This window comes from Pecten maximus, chromosome 14 (assembly GCF_902652985.1).
Source record: "Pecten maximus chromosome 14, xPecMax1.1, whole genome shotgun sequence".
Taxonomy (NCBI): Eukaryota; Metazoa; Mollusca; class Bivalvia; order Pectinida; family Pectinidae; genus Pecten; species Pecten maximus.
The window spans coordinates 11594221-11616293 of record NC_047028.1 but is presented as its reverse complement, the minus strand read 5'-3'; the positions used below and the strand labels follow the sequence as shown (position 1 = coordinate 11616293).

The 22073-nt window shown below is 36.2% G+C and overlaps 1 protein-coding gene across 3 annotated transcripts in view; it reads right to left on the bottom strand.

The window, feature by feature from the left end:
• Positions 1-4759: 4759 nt before the first annotated feature.
• LOC117341975 (cyclic AMP receptor-like protein A) overlaps positions 4760-22073 on the bottom strand; it is a 41346-nt gene continuing 24032 nt past the window's right edge. Inside the window, exons 13-15 of one of the 3 annotated variants that reach the window (XR_004535725.1) lie at positions 13879-14060; positions 12966-12991; positions 4760-10669 (exon numbers count right to left, since the gene is read on the bottom strand). Coding sequence is in view for 2 of the 3 variants with exons in the window: in XM_033903880.1 (XP_033759771.1) it covers positions 13917-14060 (144 nt within the window). In the remaining variant the exon portion in view is untranslated. The remainder of the gene's footprint in view (positions 10670-12965; positions 12992-13878; positions 14061-22073) is intronic. The other 2 variants (XM_033903880.1, XM_033903881.1) reach the window with 2 other exon arrangements.

Sequence of the window (22073 nt, the reverse complement as noted above, 5' to 3'; positions counted from 1 at the left end):
CACACCGATCAGGCATACCACCCTGGACTACGACGATTAGGCATACCACTCTTGACCTCACCGATTAGGCATACCACCATTGACCACATGGTTAGAAGGGATGTCCGCACATGATTTCGTAAATGAGACGAAGACCAAGGGACAAAAAATGATGAGTTTAGTACACACCCACACCGGACAGGATTTGGTTAACGACACGCAGACAAAAGTACGGAAAAGGATAACTTTAATACACACCAACTCAGCACAAGATTTCGTTAATGAGACGCAGACAAAAGGAGAGAAAAGGATCATTTTAATACACACCAACTCTGGACAGGATTTTGTTAACGATAGGCGGACAAAGAGAAGGATGATTTCAATACAGCCAACTTATCTCCTGACAGGATTCTGTAAATGCCACGCAGACAAAGGTAAAGAAAAAGATAATTTAATACACACAAACTCCGGACAGAATTTTGTAAATGCCACGCAGACAAAGGTAAAGAAAAAGGAAAATTTTAATACACACTAACTCCGGACAGGATTTTGTAAAGGAGCTGCAGACAAAAGGAGAGAAATGGATAATCTTAATACACACCAACTCCGGACAGGATTTTGTAAAGGAGCTGCAGACAAAAACAGAGAAATGGATAATTTTAATACACACCAACTCCGGAAAGTATTTTGTAAATGCCAAGCAGACACAAGTAGGAAAATGATGATTTCAGAACACACCAGCTCCAGACAGGATTTTGTAAATGCCACGCAGACAAAGGTACCGAAAAGTATCATTTTAATACACACCAACTCCGGACAGGATTTTTTTTAAAGGAGCCAGAGACAAAAGGACAGGATAGTGTGATTTAAGTACACATCATCTCAGGATAGGATTTTGTAAATGCAGAGCAGACAAAAGTACAGAAAAGGGTGATTTTAGTACAAAACAACTCCGGACAAGATTTCGTAAATTATACGCAGACAAAAGGAGAGAAAAGGGTGAATTTAATCAGCGGGATGAGCAATGACGCCTTGATGACACACTTGCCAGGACGGGAAAGGTATAATGGTCACCTGTCCGACCATGTGCGTTTTCTTCAGGTATTCCGGTTTCCTCATATAGTTAGACCCTTGACCTCTTGCATAAGTTTTTTCGCTATTCTAATGAATTAAACAAATACAGAAACAAGGGCGTACGACCCCTAAAGAAACAAGTGCTTACGACTCCTAAAGAAAAGTGCTTACGACCCTGGCCGAGACCATCTTCGCTAGCCAAGGCTTCTGATTACGTTACACTCCACGAACCCTTGGCGGATATAGGCGTCAGTTCTGGCCCTCTAGCGGTGATTCGAAATTACCACCTTTCACGCATGAAATTTTCGACCAATCAAAACAAGCGTTACCGATTTACTTCATCGGTGATGTTTACAAACACACATCGAGGTTTGGTGTCATTTCGATGAGATATGTGATCAATGACTTATATGAATTGATCAAACACTGCGAATGTTCCCCCAAAGATTGTGATTTTTTTGTATTTACGTAAAAAGCCATGACATAGTCGGCAATGTAGCTCTGTACTGGGTGCCGGATTTTTTGTTTACTGCGAAACCAAGCCAGAATGTAAAACGCGATTTGATTGGGTGCCCTGGGATTCCAGGGCGCGACGGTTTGAACACGACTATATCCGCCAAGGGTTCGTGGAGTGTAACGTAATCAGAAGCCTTGGCTAGCGAAGATGGGCCGAGACATACCAGAGTCTTTTTAAATGGTAGTTTCTACTCCTGCTTAGCGCTCAGCATATTAGGAGTGGGACGACTGGTTCGCCCGTTGTCAGTATAGATAGTATGTGACCGGGTGGGGTGTCCTGCTGGGTGTTTTCGGCAGTATGCTTCAGTGAGAATGCACTATAAATCGGCAAAAGTTATCATAAGGAGACTTAACACAAACATACCACAGCCTCCCAAAACCCACATACGCACTCACCACACGCATGTATACCGCACGCAAGGGAAGCCGTCCTTAAATGACCTTAGCTGCTGATAGGACGTTAAACAAATAAAACAAAACCAAACAAAACCCCTAAAAAAGTAGGTGCTTACGACCCCCTAAAGTAACAAGTGTTTACGACCCTTAAGTAACAAGTGTTTACGACCCCTAAAGTAACAAGTGTTTACGACCCTAAAGTAACAACTGCTAACGACCCCTAAAGTAACAACTGCTTACGACCCCTAAAGTAACAACTGCTAACGACGCCTAAAGTAACAACTGCTTACGACCCCTAAAGTAACAACTGCTAACGACCCCTAAAGTAACAACTGCTAACGACCCTAAAGTAACAAGTGTTTACGACCCCTAAAGTAACAACTGCTAACGACCCCTAAATTAACAACTGCTTACGACCCCTAAAGTAACAACTGCTAACGACCCCTAAAGTAACAACTGCTAACGACCCCTAAAGTAACAAGTGTTTTCGACCCTAAAGTAACAACTGCTAACGACGCCTAAAGTAACAAGTGTTTACGACCCCTTAAGTAACAACTGCTAACGACCCCTAAAGTAACAACTGCTTACGACCCCTAAAATAACAAGTGTTTACGACCCCTAAAGTAACAACTGCTAACGACCCCTAAAGTAACAACTGCTAACGACCCTAAAGTAACAAGTGTTTACGACCCCTAAAGTAACAACTGCTAACGACCCCTAAATTAACAACTGCTTACGACCCCTAAAGTAACAACTGCTAACGACCCCTAAAGTAACAACTGCTAACGACCCCTAAAGTAACAAGTGTTTTCGACCCTAAAGTAACAACTGCTAACGACCCCTAAAGTAACAAGTGTTTACGACCCTAAAGGAACAACTGCTAACGACGTCTAAAGTAACAAGTGTTTACGACCCCTAAAGTAACAACTGCTAACGACCCCTAAAGTAACAAGTGTTTACGACCCTAAAGTAACAAGTGTTTACGACCCTAAAGTAACAAGTGTTTACGACCCTAAAGTAACAAGTGTTTACGACCTCTAAAGTAACAAGTGTTTACGACCCTGAAGTAGTAGTAGGGGCCGCGGTGGCCGAGTGGTTAAGGTGTCCCGACACTTTAACACTAGCCCTCCACCTCTGGGTTGCGAGTTCGAAACCTACGTGGGGCAGTTGCCAGGTACTGACCGTAGGCCGGTGGTTTTTCTCCGGGTACTCCGGCTTTCCTCTACCTCCAAACCTGGCACGTCCTTAAATGACCCTGGCTGTTAATAGGACGTTAAACAAAAACAAACCAAACAAACCAAACCCCTAAAGTAACAACTGCTAACGACCCCTAAAGTAACAAGTGTTTACGACCCTAAAGTAACAAGTGTTTACGACCCTAAAGTAACAAGTGTTTACGACCCTAAAGTAACAAGTGTTTACGACCCTGAAGTAACAAGTGTTTACGACCCCTACAGTAACAAGTGTTTACGACCCTAAAGTAACAAGTGTTTACGACCCTAAAGTAACAAGTGTTTACGACCCCTAAAGTAACAAGTGTTTACGACCCTAAAGTAACAAGTGTTTACGACCCCTAAAGTAACAAGTGTTTACCACCCTGAAGTAACAAGTGTTTACGACCCTACAGTAACAAGTGTTTACCACCCTGAAGTAACAAGTGTTTACGACCCTAAAGTAACAAGTGTTTACGACCCCTAAAGTAACAAGTGTTTACCACCCTGAAGTAACAAGTGTTTACGACCCTACAGTAACAAGTGTTTACGACCCCTAAAGTAACAAGTGTTTACCACCCTGAAGTAACAAGTGTTTACGACCCTACAGTAACAAGTGTTTACGATCCTAAAGTAACAAGTGTTTACGACCCTAAAGTAACAAGTGTTTACGACCCCTAAAGTAACAAGTGTTTACGACCCCTAAAGTAACAAGTATTTACGACCCCTAAAGTAACAACTGCTAATGATCCCTAAAGTAACAATTGCTAACTACCCCTAAAGTAACAAGTGTTTACGACCCTAAAGTAACAAGTGTTTACGACCCCTGAAGTATCAACTGCTTATGACACTAAAGAAACAAATAACCAATCAATTTGATAAATGACAGTGAAACTCCATACATGTTTCCACATTGGAACATGAGAACATAATCTGATGGTTGTGTTATTGCTCACTTTTCGTTCAACGGCGGCGAACTACAACAATTAATGAAGTTGTCTATTCTGCTGTCTCATCAGCGTCATTTAAACGCTTTTCTAACACATGTATCATAGAGTAGATGTCATACCATATAATGTCATGCGACATGGTTAGGACAAAACTATTTATCAAATGCGAATTGTTATTAGCAAATTAAATATATAATACGAATTCACTGTCAAACCGATATTCCTGGCTTGTGTGTATTGCATAACATTAACAAATCATGGTCATTCCTCGTCTACTTATTTGCATATTTTGACATTGAGTAAATACTTTTTTATCCTGTAACTAGCCTGTTCTGCCACGCGATACATCCATGCAATAATCTTATGGTGACGTCATAAAAATGACGTTAAATATTTGGGTTTTAACTTAACCAGGTATTTATTTTCTAGTTTAGGTAACGTGATCAGAAAAATCTTGCACCGGTGCTACAAGTATACTTCTGATATTTTAAACATGAAATCAACACCAACTTCTATTTTCGTGGTTGATACGCCAACGACAGATCGAGGACACAGGAAAACATATTCCTACTTTTGAAATATAACGTTCAAAGTATGTGCAGGAAGGATTAGCAAAAATAAAACGACACAAACTCGTTTTCATACAAAAATTATTTTTATTGAATATGACACTCGTTTTAATAGCAAAATTATTTTAACTGAATATGACAAAGTGGGAATTTACAAAACATTTGATGTGATCCAATATCACGGTACAGTAGAAACCCTTGATTAACTCATGAAGAGTGATATAAATCTGACTTCCCTCCACACGAACATTTTATAATGCCAACTTTTTGTCAAACACTATCATAAGCACCATAGTCAAATAGCATAGTGATCTGTTAGATGCACACTTCATGTAGAAAAAAAATATAACCTGCAAGGTGTTATCAAATCTCGGAAAATGAAGTAAGCATCTTTATTCTGTAACAGAATATCGTCAATGTATTGATATTTACAATGTTACAGAATTATACGCTGACACACCGATAAACATCCATTATAATTATCATATTTCCAAACATCATTTACTACTTGGCAAGTATCCATAGTAACATTTGTGGTAGTATATGTGAGGCGTTATTTGTAAATTTGTAAATAACGAGTATGCAATAATTATAACATTTGGTGGCATAATGAAGAAAACACTAATCATTTTCATGAGTATCTATAAATAGGATAAATAGTACTGATTTGTTCAACATTTTATATCAGTTACATATTTCAATACATTATATATTAATGATAACAAAAACGTGTTCAACAACAAAGATAGAAAACACTTCATAACTTGATGAGAACAGCTTTGAATACGTTATACTAGTAAACACTAACCACGTCCTACTGACATGGCTACACAGTGTCTCTTCACCGAGCCAGTCTGAAAGTCTCCCGGGTACAATCTATAAATAATAACCTCCATTGCATACATATGGTGTTTTACGTCCATCATTGTCTCAGATCATAGTGGTTTTAAATGTAGAGCATTTATGACGTTCATACAGTTCCCCAACACGTGATTACTATCACTCGTTAACGCAGCGAAATTAACCCCAGGAGCATTAGCACCGCAAGTTAGAAATAACGTAAAATTTCAAAGAGAGTAGAGTAGATATACTTATCATATTTTATAACAAAAACCAACAATGAACACAAAATGCACATGCTGACTAATAAATACTTCCCTACGTGTGATGTTCTCATACCATGTTGCCCAAGGAATGAACATTCCATTGATGTTTAAAATAATACAAAAACGGGGTTCAAATGTATTTTCTATTTTCGTGAATGGGATATAGGGATTCAGAATAAAACACCAAAGGTAACCCATTCAAGTTAGGTAAGACCCTAGGCGTAATCTCACAAACTACATGTACGTTTAACTATGAAATTAAGAAAGTACATATAAATGCATTACGAACAGCAAATCTGTTCGTGAACAATGAGGATGAATACGTTTGTTTAACAAATCTATAAGAATCGAAAGGTTATCGTATTTACATATAAACCAATTGTGCTTGATTGATACATTTATGACAGTATAACTCGCATAAAACTACACCAAAGACATGCTAGACATGCTATTAACATCCAGGACATAGTTTGTCCTTTCGACAAAAATATGGAAGTCGGAAATTATTTAATTAACGAACATCTACATACACCACTTAACTGTGAAGTTTTCATCGATCATGGGACAATTCACGTGTAATGGAAATAAGGAAAGTGTAACTAAGAATACACTGCGCGTGTTTTCAGATGCTATACCGAAATCGTTGTCAACATTCCACAATCTAAACTGGGAAACAAAAAATACTATAAAAACGTATTAACTTCACTCAAATTAAAAAACTAAAAAACTACTTGATTGAGTTTCCTCAAAAACCTGTTAATCATTGACCGATAATTTACCAAAAACTTTGGAGAATAGATCATTTATACGGAAAAGGTCAGAATTGGAGCAAGGCTGTTTATTTTATCGAAACAACGAGACTATATTGCAACTTTCCCGCATTACTACTACGAAAGGCTTATCACAGTATGTTTCAATTGTAATTTTATTCTGTTTATTTTGTTTTGGTTTATATTGTTTACCTATTTACAGAAGACTAGCGATAAAGTACCCGCGAATGTAACTATTTGGTGGAAAATATATCGTATCATTATTAATACCCGCATCTTATACCACTGTGCCACATCGCGATCGGCGTTCTGAAAAAGAACGTTGCGCAGTGATGGTCGGCCCGATACCCTGACATGATCATAGTGACAAGTCGTCAATTAGATGATAGGAAAACCTGGATTGCTTTGTATATATATACATGGATGCGAATTATACACGTATCATAAATATTCCCCACAGTACAACTACGACAAGAAATTCACTTATTGATAATATGTTTAGTCTAAACCGGATTCGCAGACTATATATTGCAGAGTCTAGTTTTGTATCATTACATAAACAATATAATCATTTCCTGATGCAAAATTTGTAAAATGCTAAATTTCACGCAGTTATGTAATTCCTTCGCTATCACGTCATTGCATTGTAATTTTAGACTACACCTTTAATGTAAGACATTTCAAAGAAAGTGTTTTTGACTATTTTTGAAGTAAAACTCGCCTTCACATTAATGTTCAAATCCTCTGTTAGCCCTTTTCAATTCAACCGATTATTGATGAGTTCAGGAACGTCGAGCTTATGCCTCAGTAGTCCAGTTCATTTTATTTTCCAATTCGAAATCTGACCGATCCATTCTCCATACCAGAATAAACTGGTAGAACATTGTCAAGTGTGTATTACTATCGATTTTGAGCTGATCATCCTCTACTTATTTCCTCTTCCAGTTATTCTGCCATCGTGGGGCCCTCGAGAAGAAAATTAATCTCGCTCGCAGTTGTAATTGTAACTGACACAATTTCGTAAAACGTTTAATTTCACAAAAAAAAGCATCATATATTATGCATGAAATGAGTTCAGGTGTTGTCGGACCGTGTCTTACTTACATGACCAATTGATATTTTTTCCTGTAGAGTTATTAGCACTGTTTCAACACCCGCCAAGAGCCAAAAAAGCTAACGCTTCACAGCGGACCCGAATGAAGCTGACGCCAATTTACACAGAGTATATTTACTTGTATGAAAAAGAAGCGGGACCTTGAAATAGGGCCGGATTACGGAATAGACAGACTTTGGAATAGGGCCGGATTACGGAATAGACAGACTTTGGAATAGGGCCGGATTACGGAATAGACAGAGTCTGGAATAGGCGAGTAAAACGAAATAAAGAAAGAAATTTTCGGGACCAAATTATTCGACCGGTTTAGACAAAGATCAAGATTATATTAAGGCCTGTTTGGACAAGGTCCACTGTATATACAAAACGTATATAATAATAATAACAACAATACACTACTTACACAATGAAGCCGAATATATATAATATACAATGGGTATAAGTATTGTATTAAAATTAACGTGGATCATAGACAGCACACAACGGCAACATATGTTTTGAATATTTAGGGATAGATAAGATATGTATTAATATGCTGTAAAAGTTTCAAAACCAATATCAAAAACAATCAGTAAATAAGGTACAGACACATTGTAGACTTTACTCTTGCTTACAGTTTAAGCGAAAACGATATTATATAATATAAACAATTGAGTAGATATAATTTGTATCAGTACATGCAAAACGGCAACATAGCACTATTAAGGAATTAAATTAAGCGGTTAAGTATTTGGCCATCTTGCAAAACCTACATGTAAATTTTTATATGAAGCCGGTACAAGAGTAACTGACAATTGGTTGCAATACAGCAATATAGAATATACTATTAAATCACTGACAAGGATGAAAACAAATTTTGAAACACTGTCGAGGTGACGCCTTTGATGTTGGAAGCATTTCTGAAAAATTTGTGTCTACGGCATAAATACGCAAAATATTGCATAGAAAATAAGTTATATACATTTTAACGCTGTCAACTGGCAGAGTGATTATTATAAAGTGAGTGTCAAGTAAATATACATTAAATAAATCATTCTTCTGAAATAAATATAGTTTGCGATAACCACGATCTTGCTCATTGAGAAATACACTGATAAAGATAGTTTTGAAGTTAATTTGTTTAAAGAGCTTGTATAAACATGGGAGTTGAAAAAGATGTGAACTGTTAAAAAATCGATATTTAAGAGTACATTTTTAAAGAGAAAATTTTGATGGAAATAACAGATTTATCAAAAAGTGACACGAAACAAATAGTTTTAAAATGTCAAAAATGTATGTGTTGGAGACAATAAAAACCACATCTACCATATCAACAGCAGAAATCACTTTTGGATGTGACATCAATGCACGCAATGAATGATGGGATATCTGCTTGCAAAACGACACAAGCATCAAAACGTTTTGATAAACTAATACATTTCTTCCGTGCAAAATAATCAAATTGTCAAGACATAAGACAAGGTCATGATATTGGTTTAGAGATTATGCGTTTGAAATATGACGTAATTATGAATGTCAGATTATAAAGACGAGGCAAGCGTAAGAACAGCGATGATATTAAAATTCATAATTTAGCACATCTGAAATATAATGATATAAAAAGTATGAATTTATAATTTAATTTACAAATTATGAATAAACAAAAATGTGGTTATATTTCAAATATTGTCAACTTAAAGAAATTTCATCAAAAATGAATAATAAGAACGTCTGTATGATATGTTTATTAACAAGCAATTAAACAGAGGTTTTACTCATACCAATTAGGAATGTTTCACTTCAATTCCTAAAACTACTTAATCATGGTATACTTCTAAAATGATAGCTACTCCTGACGACCTCAGCGTATTAATACGTAATGGTCATTTTGAAATGAAAATGTTTTACCTCGTTTAAACTGTTACTGGTATGTAGTCGGAGGGAATGGTCATTAAAAGGGCCATTTTCAGAGTATAGACACTCAGATGATATCAAATGCTAAATGAGAGAAAGGGAGAGAAAGGGAAAATGGAAGGGATAAATATCACCTACATATATATATATATATATATATATATTTGTAAAACAAATCCCAAGCAAACAATGAAAAAACACTATAGATGGATTTCTTCAATATATGCCTAAAGTTTATCCCGCCATCAACTGTGAAATTGAAATGTCCCCGCTCGTCGAAAAGATACCTTAATAGCTGGTGTGCGATATGTCCGAATACGATATTTTTAGATGGATAGTTTACTTATTTTGCCACCATTTCAGTGGAGTGTTGACCATTAAAAAAGATATTATTGGAGAATTCAAGTTAAATATTATGCTTTTTCTGGTGAACAAACCGAATCTCGAGAAAGTTCAATTTTGAATTGCATGATAATCTGTTCGACATATGTAAACCAGACATTGCATAGCAATATTGCCATAGCCATTCAATGAGCCTAAAAGCAGAAGAGGAAGTAATAGATTGTATAATAATGTTTTGCCTGAAATCAAAACCCCAACAATGTGGTCCTCAAAAAATAAGTATTCCTTTATGTTTTATTTGAATTATCCTCTTATCTAATTGATCAACCGGTCTTTCGAATGTTTGTCAAACAAATAAGTTTAGGAATTCAATTCGATACCTAACTTTAAACAAAATAAAGTTATTTAAATCCTGTAGACAACAATACCTGAAATATATATAATCATATTATCATACTAATAAGTCTATATACTTTATATCCCGTGAGTGCACAGGGCCTAGTGCTCGATAGTTGAACCCATCACCCGTCACCTCTAGTAATACTAGTACTCCCAGTACTTGTACCATACGTTCGGTTTAGGTAACTACTACCAAGTCTTCCCCACAACTATAGTTATCCTCCGTATGCCTTTGTCCATAGTTCCGTGGCCTGGCGATCATTTCCCACTCAGTAGGGAGTTGTCTCTTCTTCCGGTTGGTGATACTCCTTGATCCCCGAGCCGCGACTGATTCTCTTCAGGAAGGCAGCCTGACAAAGAAACATGTTACCCATCAGTAGAATATAAAAATACATACTGGGCCAATTTAGATCATACCATGCCTCCCGAATAACAATGTTCTGGTGATAGTGAGATTTTAAGGCTGTAGATAAGGAGTATCGACCCTTTCACGATTAATCAGCAGAATCGTTCAATATTCACATAATGAGTATGCAATAAGGTAAAGATGAATTATCAATATACAGTCTGATATATCATATATTTCTAGGGAAAGATAACCAAATACGACTATTTTTATTAAAATTTCATATCTCTTACAAATTGTTTAGTATGACTTAGTTCGGGATGTAGAACAATAATAAATTTAGAAAGCCAACAAGTATTTAATTTATCACAACATTTATAAAACTACCGAATCAAAGTGGATTTTTAGTAAGTGCCGTTATGTAAATACATACACGACATATTTTTTCAAGTAAACAAAATAACAAAATTAAAACAAATACACTAATCATTTTTACTTCATTTTTGCTAATTTCTACCTTGTCTTTATTTCATGTATCGAGGAAAAAATCAAATAACTAAAAACAAATTTCAGGTGGATAACGTCTTACAAAAGTCTATTTAAAGTCTAATAATAAAATAAATGTAAATCACCAATGCCTTTATCGATAAACATATATAATCATCAATATCAATGTTTAATTACGAAAACGACCATGCCGACTTGTACCTGTATATATATTATCACGTGCGGATTTAAATCTCAACGAAAAAGTATATTGTAGCTTTGCATGCATGAATAGGTGATACGATGGAGCGTAACGTGCTTGACAACAGAAATAGTTACATGTACATACATTCAAGTGTAATAGACACTCAACTCGTGAGGTTGACATTCAAAATACATTTCCCCATAATCGTCAATTATATAGAACATCATATGACCTTCTATATCATTTATCATTATTACATATATTTTTTCCAGTAGGATACACACGTGATTACTTTTTTACAGACTCTAACCCGAGTCTTTGTTTTTGTTTATCATGTTTTCATACATCGCATTTCCTAATAATAACTGGACACTGACCCAGGTGGTTGTTATCGTCCTTGTACATGAACATAGAAGTGTCTCCTATAAAATAAGCATTAAAAGTGGACTGCCCGATTAACGATATGGAAATGGCAACACAAAAATACAATAGAAACATATTTTCATGACAATGGGCCCAAAAAACAGTTTATGGTAAAGGGTCCATAACTTATGGCAAACGATCGAGAATTTATGACAAAAGGCCGAGAAAACATTTTAAGGCAAAGGATCTTGAAATTATTTCTATGACTAAAGGTCGAGAATTTTTTCATTTCATGTGAAATTTTATGAAACGAGTCTTAAAATGTTTTTATTTAAACGAGCCTTGGCATAACTTGCAATTTGACAGGTTTTCAAATCGAAATGTGAAGGACTTAATCAAACGCAGCCGGTCATTTTGTTGTGCCATCCACAGTTCATGACGTCACATCTTTGTCCATATTATCAGGTCACGATCAATTTCAAACTAGCACAGTCAATGGATAACAGCCAAATTCACTGGATAAAAAGGCCGTTTATGTGATTAAACATTCTTTTTGACAAATGGTCGAAAATACTTAAAACTACCCATAGAAATGTTTTCCATGAAACTGTATCAAACAGGATATTTGACATGTCCATGATTTGTAAATATGAAAAAAATATCGTTTGATTATAGATGAATTGTTACCATGTTTAAATGAACAAAACGCATCCAACGGTAAAATGATAAATAAGGGATATCAAATGATCTGGTCAGACATTTATGTAGTCATGCGATAAAATTAAGATACAACAGTTTAATGAAAGAAATTGCATTCTAGTGTATCGACAGAGCACCTGTTTCCAGCATTTTCTAATTCTAGAGCTGTACAATTATGTATAAGCATAGTAATTAGATGAACAAGCTGTGCATAAAATCAGTGTAAATTTCATGCTGGTTTAAAACATGTTACGGTCTCTTGCGACATTTGCCAAAAAAGTTAAGGAAACGTATATATAAATAGTTTATGCACCTATTGCAGTGCCTCGAATAATATTGAGCAGGAAAGCAAAGCGTACATTAAATGTCTTTAAACTTTTTATAACAGTGCCTAGAATGGGAACAAAACGTGTATCACTGTGCTGACACAAGATATGATACTACAAGCATTCAGTTATAAACACCAGAAATTAAGAAATGGCAAAAACAGAAATCTTTACAACGTATTAGTATAATAAGCTTGATTAAATTTTATGAAACCAATGACCTTAATTTAAATGTCATACTGAAACCCTGATAAAAAGCATCAAATGTTAGTTTTGATGACCTGGACTATCCAATTAACCAGACACACAATTAAATAGAGAATACTATATACATATACATGTATTTGATGACTTGAATTTAAACCGTTATTCAAAGTCATAGGAGACAAGATATGTAGTTAAAAATATATTCATTGTCTAGCTCTCATGGAAACGACCCTCAAGTTGAATAAATGAATTTAACAAATGCTTTACATTGTTTTGTTTCACTGTCATAATCGTAATTAAGAAGATACTGACGATTGGTTTCCTCCAATTCGTTAGTATCGTACCGATAATGATTACTTGTCGATTTTCAACATAGAAATATCGCATTTCTTACGTAATATTCCAGATAGACAAAAGTTTCAAACTTTTAAATTGAAAAAGTCGATGAGATAAGAACAGAGATTTTATAATTTAATATTTAACAACGAAGAAATAGATGTTAAACATCAGATCAGTAAAAACTGGGTGGATTTTCCCAAATAAGTGTATCATTCGTAATATATATAGGGAAGAATCTATTACTTTGTAACCAGAAGTAGACAACACTATTGCAATATCAAGAAATAATGACGTGTGGCGAGAAAGCTTATGGATTCGTTATTATTATGTATTCTTTGCTGCTATTTGCACTATTAAATTTGGGAAAACATATACTTCACTACATCATTAGTGTAATATCGCTCCCTTTTTTGTAAAAAATACTTTTCTGAAGTGTAACACAAAGTATACATTTTATCTAATGTGAATAACAGCGAAGAAATAGAAGCATTGGTATCAATGTGAGAAAATCGTAAAATGAGGAGATTTAGAACTCAATATTTTCAGGAGTCTACTTGATAATTTAATGAAAGAAGTGCAAGTTAGTACCGGACTTGGCCTTGTCCTTGGAATTAGGTTTGGCGTGATTACGTCAGTCGGGAGTAGGACACGTTAGAAAACCTAGGCTGAGGGGAATCAGCATTCAGGGGAGAGGAGGGTGTGTCCTGGGAGTACAGGGCCACGGGATACTCCCTCACCCGAGGGGCCTGGTGGTGGCTAAGAAAGGCCATCTGAAGTGAAAGACAGTTCTGGTTATATAGTGTGAAAGAAACCCCACCAAAGGTTACCATGGAGTTGTCAACATTTTTAATACCCTTTCTTTTCTTTATTAAAACGAACGCGGAATACAGAGACAATAATATTTTACAGAAGACATAATATACATGTCGTTTGATCATCTACTTTATTTCTCTAGTTTTTAAAAGATTATTCCCTTTTTCCATTTCGAGAAAATATTTGTAATGAACAAATATTAAATTTTCGACATTGTATCTATTTAAACAACAGATAAATTATATCCATTTATAAACCAACTCCATAGTAAAAAGTGCATAGAAAAATATGAAGTGCAACGATAATGACCCGATGCATCGAGAATGTAAATCATTATCAAACAGATGAACTCCAATATTGTATTCCATACTTTCTAAGATGCTTTGAAAACCACCAATGTAACAGGCCATTATCATATCACTCCTTTTGTGAAGCTAAACTGCTGTAAATAAAAATATCATTAACGTGGACATGTATGCAGTTGGATGTTGTTACTTAACTTTTCGTCAATGAGTATCAATTTTAAACACATATTTCTCTGGTGTCATCGCTCTTAATTCTATATATTCGCAATGATCAGTAAAGATTTTCCGAAAAAAATAATTTTACATCCCGAGAAATGTTCTTTTTCACAGCATACAAAGAAGCATTTTACAAATGTTGTGGGCATTAACATTTGAAGTTTGAGCCTACTTACATCAAATTCAATTTTGGTTTAGATAAATAATTAATGAATCGGGATTAACATTACTTTCATACAAAATTACCGTAAAATACCTAGAAGCAAAGGAATGATAGAGTTGACAAGTTACCAAAAAGACTATTTCCACAACATATTCAGCCAGTTACAAAGTAAAATGCCTTAGTTATCAAATAAGATTTTCAGTATTCATTTTCAACTTTGTTAGATACAGAAATATTAATAACACAATATGTAAGATATAAACATGATTTACATAAAAGCAATATACACTGATATAGGTTCTTATCTACACCATTTAGATTTTGAAATGCTTTCATCGAGAGTCCAAGGTCTAACCTAACATCTATACAAGTACATTTGACCCAAAATGTATGCATTGTTCTGTCATTGCCCTTCACCTATGCCATGCCGTCAAGCCTACATCTCTAACTACATAAACAAGCATACATTACTAAAGTATACATGTGCTAGCAGGGAAAGGATATACATCATTAACAATTTTCAGTGAAAGTTGGTACAAATTACTACTTATCATGTTCGTACTTTGCAGGTGTTTGGGTAGGAGGGTGAATGGGCTGCTTAAACAAGACGTCCTGTATACCTCATCTTGATATTTCAACAATCATGGCAAAATGTTTGAATGCATGATAATATTACAATTATTTCCCCATTTTCGGTTCTGTCTCCTGGTATCGAGGGGACAATTTCTGATTCATATGAAATTTGCTAACAAAAAATCTCATGATTACAGTGCATATTCTTTTCTTATTGTGCTCTGGCAATACAGCCGTCATCGTTTTATGTACACAAAATTAAGAGCCTTTAGCTAAAAGAAAATAACCCTAGAACAATTGTAAAATTTCCTTCGTCTTTAGGACAGGACCATCTGAAAAACAATTTTACTCTAATAGTACTCAAACGTAGTCCAAACCGATGAAATCAGCAGGCAAACTGTTAAAGACACCATTGAAGGACAGACGTGTGACGGAGGTTTTGTATTTTTTTCAATAAGTATACACTGGAACTTAATATGGTTATATAGAGAAAATCCACAGGTTCAAGCTATTGACCTCATCGTTTTCCATGTCTGAACCACAGCCTTGTTGGTGAAGGCGAGTGTGCCCTCCACTTTGCACCCACAATCCCCGACACCAACCAAACTACTTATAAGAAGACAGGTGGTACTGTACCCGTTTGAATGACAATGACTTGATCAAACATCTGATATTAAAAATTTAGCATCAGTTCACAACAAAAACCCATGAGACTTGAAATGTTTTATTGCATCTTTTCCCCCATCTGAGCGATACAGAGAGAACATCCGATGTCTCAATCGATACATCCCAGACCTATTTGGACCATGTCTGCTCATACAATTACGATGCACTTGCCCCTTACACTGTGTTAGAGGTGGGTCAACATAAGGTTAGAGAGCGATGATTCGGCACGCAAGTGATTTCTGGCAGCTTGAGCACTGATTGATGAGTCTACCATGAGTATCTAAGGTATGGATGCAGTTTCTGCAGCAGTCATGAATCTAATGCACAGGTGAAACAATCAAATCGTCATGTCTTGTCATGCTGTCGATGTAGCAGCAGTTTACTATGACCATCAATAAACATGTTATTGCTCTATTATCCCTTGTAATTTAGTGTTCAGCGTGGCATCTTAGCCAATGGAAAAAAACAAAATGTCTGTAAAGAAAATTACTGTGGCTAAACCCAAAGTCTCTCCGTTGGAATGATTGATTGAAAATAATCAGGCCTAGGTCAATGTGGTCACTTGATTTTAAGGAAGCTTACAAAGCTAGACCATGACTTCATCATGCTTGACTGATTTTAAGGTACAATGTACACTGTAGATTGTCAAGAAAGGAAATCCTCCTTACTATCATTACCGATGAAATTGTTCTGCAAGGGAAAACTTCGAGCTTATTTTTTGTCAGGTATTTTTATAACCTTGTAATGGAAATAGATCACAGAGATGTCAAATGATGATGAAACAGTCAGCGGAATCATGTTTAAACAATGCTAGTTACACAGTGGGTTCAGGTTTATATCCGATTCACATATTGTGTTTTATAAAATAACACGAATCGCTTCACAATGAAATGAGAGGAAATGACAATTCATAGAGCACAAATAAAACCTCCGTAAATAAAAAGTATAAAAATGGCTAATTTATGTTACCTTACTAACTCAGTCTTAGCGGGAATTGCCCTTTAGCCTTGTAATATGATATGTCTGTTCTGAGAGCGAAAGGTCACTAGTTCGAGACCCAGCGTGGGCTGGGTATTTTTTCACTACTCCTTCCTACATAAACTACAAAAAACACGACTCTGGAGCAACATATCAACTAAACAAAATATGAAAGAACTGTGAAGTCACTACCTTTTTTTCTTATTTGTACAAGTCACGTCAACTCATTTCTCATTTGCTTCATAACAGTCACTTCCTTTAATGAAAATAACTTTATAGTCGCGCTTACAAAAAGACCCCCACTACATTATACAGGGATGTAATGTTTGTATAATACCCCTCTGTATCTTAAATCGTTGTTTGTGATTAATTCCCTTATTAATGCTTCCTAGCAGATATAGTGTCATTCCTCTTCCATTTATTTCACATAATTACTTTCGTAAAGGATCGTTCTCCATCAAAACAGTGCGTGCGTCAAATTTACCTCATCTAGCTTCATGATGTCTTTTGTCAACCCCTCCCTTCATAGTTTACAACATTGTGTGAAGTCCTGTACACTATACATCAAAAAAGTACATGTGTCAGGTCTCTTTCTTAATACTTAATCATAGACCTTCAGAGTTTAGCTTGTGAGAAGTCGTGATGTCTATACATCAGAAACAGCACGTGTGAAGTCTCCTTACTGTCAGATTGTCGTAATTCAACATTTCCAATGCAAGAAATGTTGACTTGCCTACTCATGTGGTTTGAAACATAAGTAAACTGTGTGTGGTCAAGTTGTCTTCAGGTCTCTGTACTTTGTACTGTCCATTTAACCCTAGCCACGCAAACACCAAAACTCAAGATAACAATACCTTACATACTGAAGAACATTGTATGGTCAAATTGTCCTGATCAAACATTAAAAAGTAAGTATTTATCGTACAAATGTATCATGTCTACTCCCCTGGTTTAACAGTATCGTGTCTACTCTCCTGGTTTATCAGTATCATGTCGACTATCCTGGTTTAACAGTATCATGTCTACTGTCCTGGTTTAACAGTATCATGTCTACTGTCCTGGTTTAACAGTATCATGTCTACTCTCCTGGTTTAACAGTATCATGTCTACTGTCCTGGTTTAACAGTATCATGTCTACTGTCCTGGTTTAACAGTATCATGTCTACTCTCCTGGTTTAACAGTATCGTGTCTACTGTCCTGGTTTAACAGTGTCATGTCTACTGTCCTGGTTTAACAGTATCATGTCTACTGTCCTAGTTTAACAGTATCCTGTCTACTATCCTGGTTTAACCGTATAATGTCTACTCTCCAGGTTTAACAGTATGATGTATACTCTCCTGGTTTAACAGTATCATGTCTAATCTCCTGGTTTAACAGTATCGTGTCTTCTCTCCTGGTTTATCAGTATCATGTCGACTATCCTGGTTTAACAGTATCATGTCTACTGTCCTGGTTTAACAGTATCATAACTACTCTCCTGGTTTAACAGTATCGTGTCTACTGTCCTGGTTTAACAGTGTCATGTCTACTGTCCTGGTTTAACAGTATCATGTCTACTGTCCTAGTTTAACAGTATCCTGTCTACTATCCTGGTTTAACCGTATAATGTCTACTCTCCAGGTTTAACAGTATGATGTATACTCTCCTGGTTTAACAGTATCATGTCTAATCTCCTGGTTTAACAGTATCGTGTCTTCTCTCCTGGTTTAACAGTATCATGTCTACACTCCTGGTTTAACAGTATCATGTCTACTGTCCTGGTTTAACAGTATCGTGTCTACTGTCCTGGTTTAACAGTATCATGTCTACTGTCCTAGTTTAACAGTATCCTGTCTACTCTCCTGGTTTAACAGTAGCATGTCTACTCTCCTGGTTTAACAGTATGATGTCTACTGTCCTGGTTTAACAGTATCATGTCTACTCTCCTGGTTTAACAGTATCGTGTCTACTCTCCTGGTTTAACAGTATCATTTCTACTCTCCTGGTTTAACAGTATCGTGTCTACTCTCCTGGTTTAACAGTATCGTGTCTACTCTCCTGGTTAAATAGTATCGTGTCTACTGTCCTGGTTTAACAGTATCATGTCTACTGTCCTGGTTTAACAGTATCATGTCCACTGTCCTGGTTTAACAGTATCATGTCTACCCTCCTGGTTTAACAGTATCATGTCTACTCTCCTGGTTTAACAGTATCGTGTCTACTCTCCTAGTTTAATAGTATCGTGTCTACTGTCCTAGTTTAACAGTATCATGTCTACTGTCCTTGTTTAACAGTATCATGTCTACTGTCCTAGTTTAACAGTATCGTGTCTACTCTCCTGGTTTAACAGTATCATGTCTACTGTCCTGGTTTAACAGTATGATGTATACTCTCCTGGTTTAACAGTATCGTATCTACTCTCCTGGTTTAACAGTATCATGTCTACTGTCCTAGTTTAACAGAATCGTGTCTACTGTCCTAGTTTAACAGCATAATGTCTACTCTCCTGGTTTAACAGTATCATGTCTACTGTCCTGGTTTAACAGTATAATGTCTACTGTCCTGGTTTAACAGTATCATGTCTACTGTCCTGGTTTAACAGTATCATGTCTACTCTCCTAGTTTAACAGTATCGTGTCTACTATCCTAGTTTAACAGTATCGTGTCTACTGTCCTAGTTTAACAGTATCATGTCTACTGTCCTAGTTTAACAGTATCGTGTGTACTGTCCTGGTTTAACAGTATCATGTCTACTCTCCTGGTTTAACAGTATCATGTCTACTCTCCTGGTTTAACAGTATCATGTCTACTGTCCTGGTTTAACAGTATCATGTCTACTGTCCTGGTTTAACAGTATCATGTCTACCCTCCTGGTTTAACAGTATTGTGTCTACTCTCCTGGTTTAACAGTATCATGTCTACTCTCCTGGTTTAACAGTATCATGTCTACTCTCCTGGTTTAACAGTATCATGTCTACTGTCCTGGTTTAACAGTATCATGTCAACTGTCCTGGTTTAACAGTATCATGTCTACTGTCCAGGTTTAACAGTATCATGTCGACTATCCTGGTTTAACAGTATCGTGTCTACTGTCCTGGTTTAACAGTATCATGTCTACTGTCCTTGTTTAACAGTATCATGTCTACTGTCCTTGTTTAACAGTATCATGTCTACTGTCCTGGTTTAACAGTATCATGTCTACTCTCCTGGTTTAACAGTATCATGTCTACTGTCCTGGTTTAACAGTATCATGTCTACTGTCCTGGTTTAACAGTATCATGTCTACTGTCCTTGTTTAACAGTATCATGTCTACTGTCCTGGTTTAACAGTATCATGTCTACTCTCCTGGTTTAACAGTATCGTGTCTACTGTCCTGGTTTAACAGTATCATGTCTACTGTCCTGGTTTAACAGTATCATGTCTACTCTCCTGGTTTAACAGTATCATGTCTACTGTCCTGGTTTAACAGTATCATGTCTACTGTCCTGGTTTAACAGTATCATGTCTACTGTCCTTGTTTAACAGTATCATGTCTACTCTCCTGGTTTAACAGTATAATGTCTACTGTCCTGGTTTAACAGTATCATGTCTACTCTCCTGGTTTAACAGTATCATGTCTACTGTCCTAGTTTAACAGTATAATGTCTACTGTCCTGGTTTAACAGTATCATGTCTACTCTCCTGGTTTAACAGTATCATGTCTACTGTCCTAGTTTAACAGTATCATGTCTACTGTCCTGGTTTATCAGTATCATGTCTACTGTCCTGGTTTAACAGTACCATATCTACTGTCCTGGTTTAACAGTATCATGTCTACTGTCCTGGTTTAACAGTATCATGTCTACTGTCCTGGTTTAACAGTATCGTGTCTACTGTCCTGGTTTAACAGTATCATGTCTACTGTCCTAGTTTAACAGTATCATGTCTACTCTCCTAGTTTAACAGTATCATGTCTACTCTCCTGGTTTAACAGTATCATGTCTACTCTCCTGGTTTAACAGTATCATGTCTACTGTCCTGGTTTAACAGTATCATGTCTACTGTCCTGTTTTAACAGTATCATGTCTACTGTCCTGGTTTAACAGTATCATGTCTACTGTCCTGGTTTAACAGTATCATGTCTACTGTCCTGGTTTAACAGTATCATGTCTACTGTCCTGGTTTAACAGTATCATGTCTACTGTCCTGGTTTAACAGTATAATGTCTACTGTCCTGGTTTAACAGTATCATGTCTACTGTCCTGGTTTAACAGTATCATGTCTACTCTCCTAGTTTAACAGTATCGTGTCTACTATCCTAGTTTAACAGTATCGTGTCTACTGTCCTAGTTTAACAGTATCATGTCTACTGTCCTAGTTTAACAGTATCGTGTGTACTGTCCTGGTTTAACAGTATCATGTCTACTCTACTGGTTTAACAGTATCATGTCTACTGTCCTGGTTTATCAGTATCATGTCGACTATCCTGGTTTAACAGTATCATGTCTACTGTCCTGGTTTAACAGTATCATGTCTACTCTCCTGGTTTAACAGTATCATGTCTACTGTCCTGGTTTAACAGTATCATGTCTACTGTCCTGGTTTAACAGTATCATGTCTACTGTCCTTGTTTAACAGTATCATGTCTACTCTCCTGGTTTAACAGTATAATGTCTACTGTCCTGGTTTAACAGTATCATGTCTACTCTCCTGGTTTAACAGTATCATGTCTACTCTCCTGGTTTAACAGTATCATGTCTACCCTCCTGGTTTAACAGTATCATGTCTACTGTCCTGGTTTAACAGTATCATATCTACTGTCCTGGTTTAACAGTATCGTGTCTACTCTCCTGGTTTAACAGTATCGTGTCTACTGTCCTGGTTTAACAGTATCATATCTACTGTCCTGGTTTAACAGTATCGTGTCTACTCTCCTGGTTTAACAGTATCGTGTCTACTGTCCTGGTTTAACAGTATCATGTCTACTGTCCTAGTTTAACAGTATCGTGTGTACTGTCCTGGTTTAACAATATCATGTCTACTCTACTGGTTTAACAGTATCATGTCTACTGTCCTGGTTTAACAGTATCATGTCTACTGTCCTGGTTT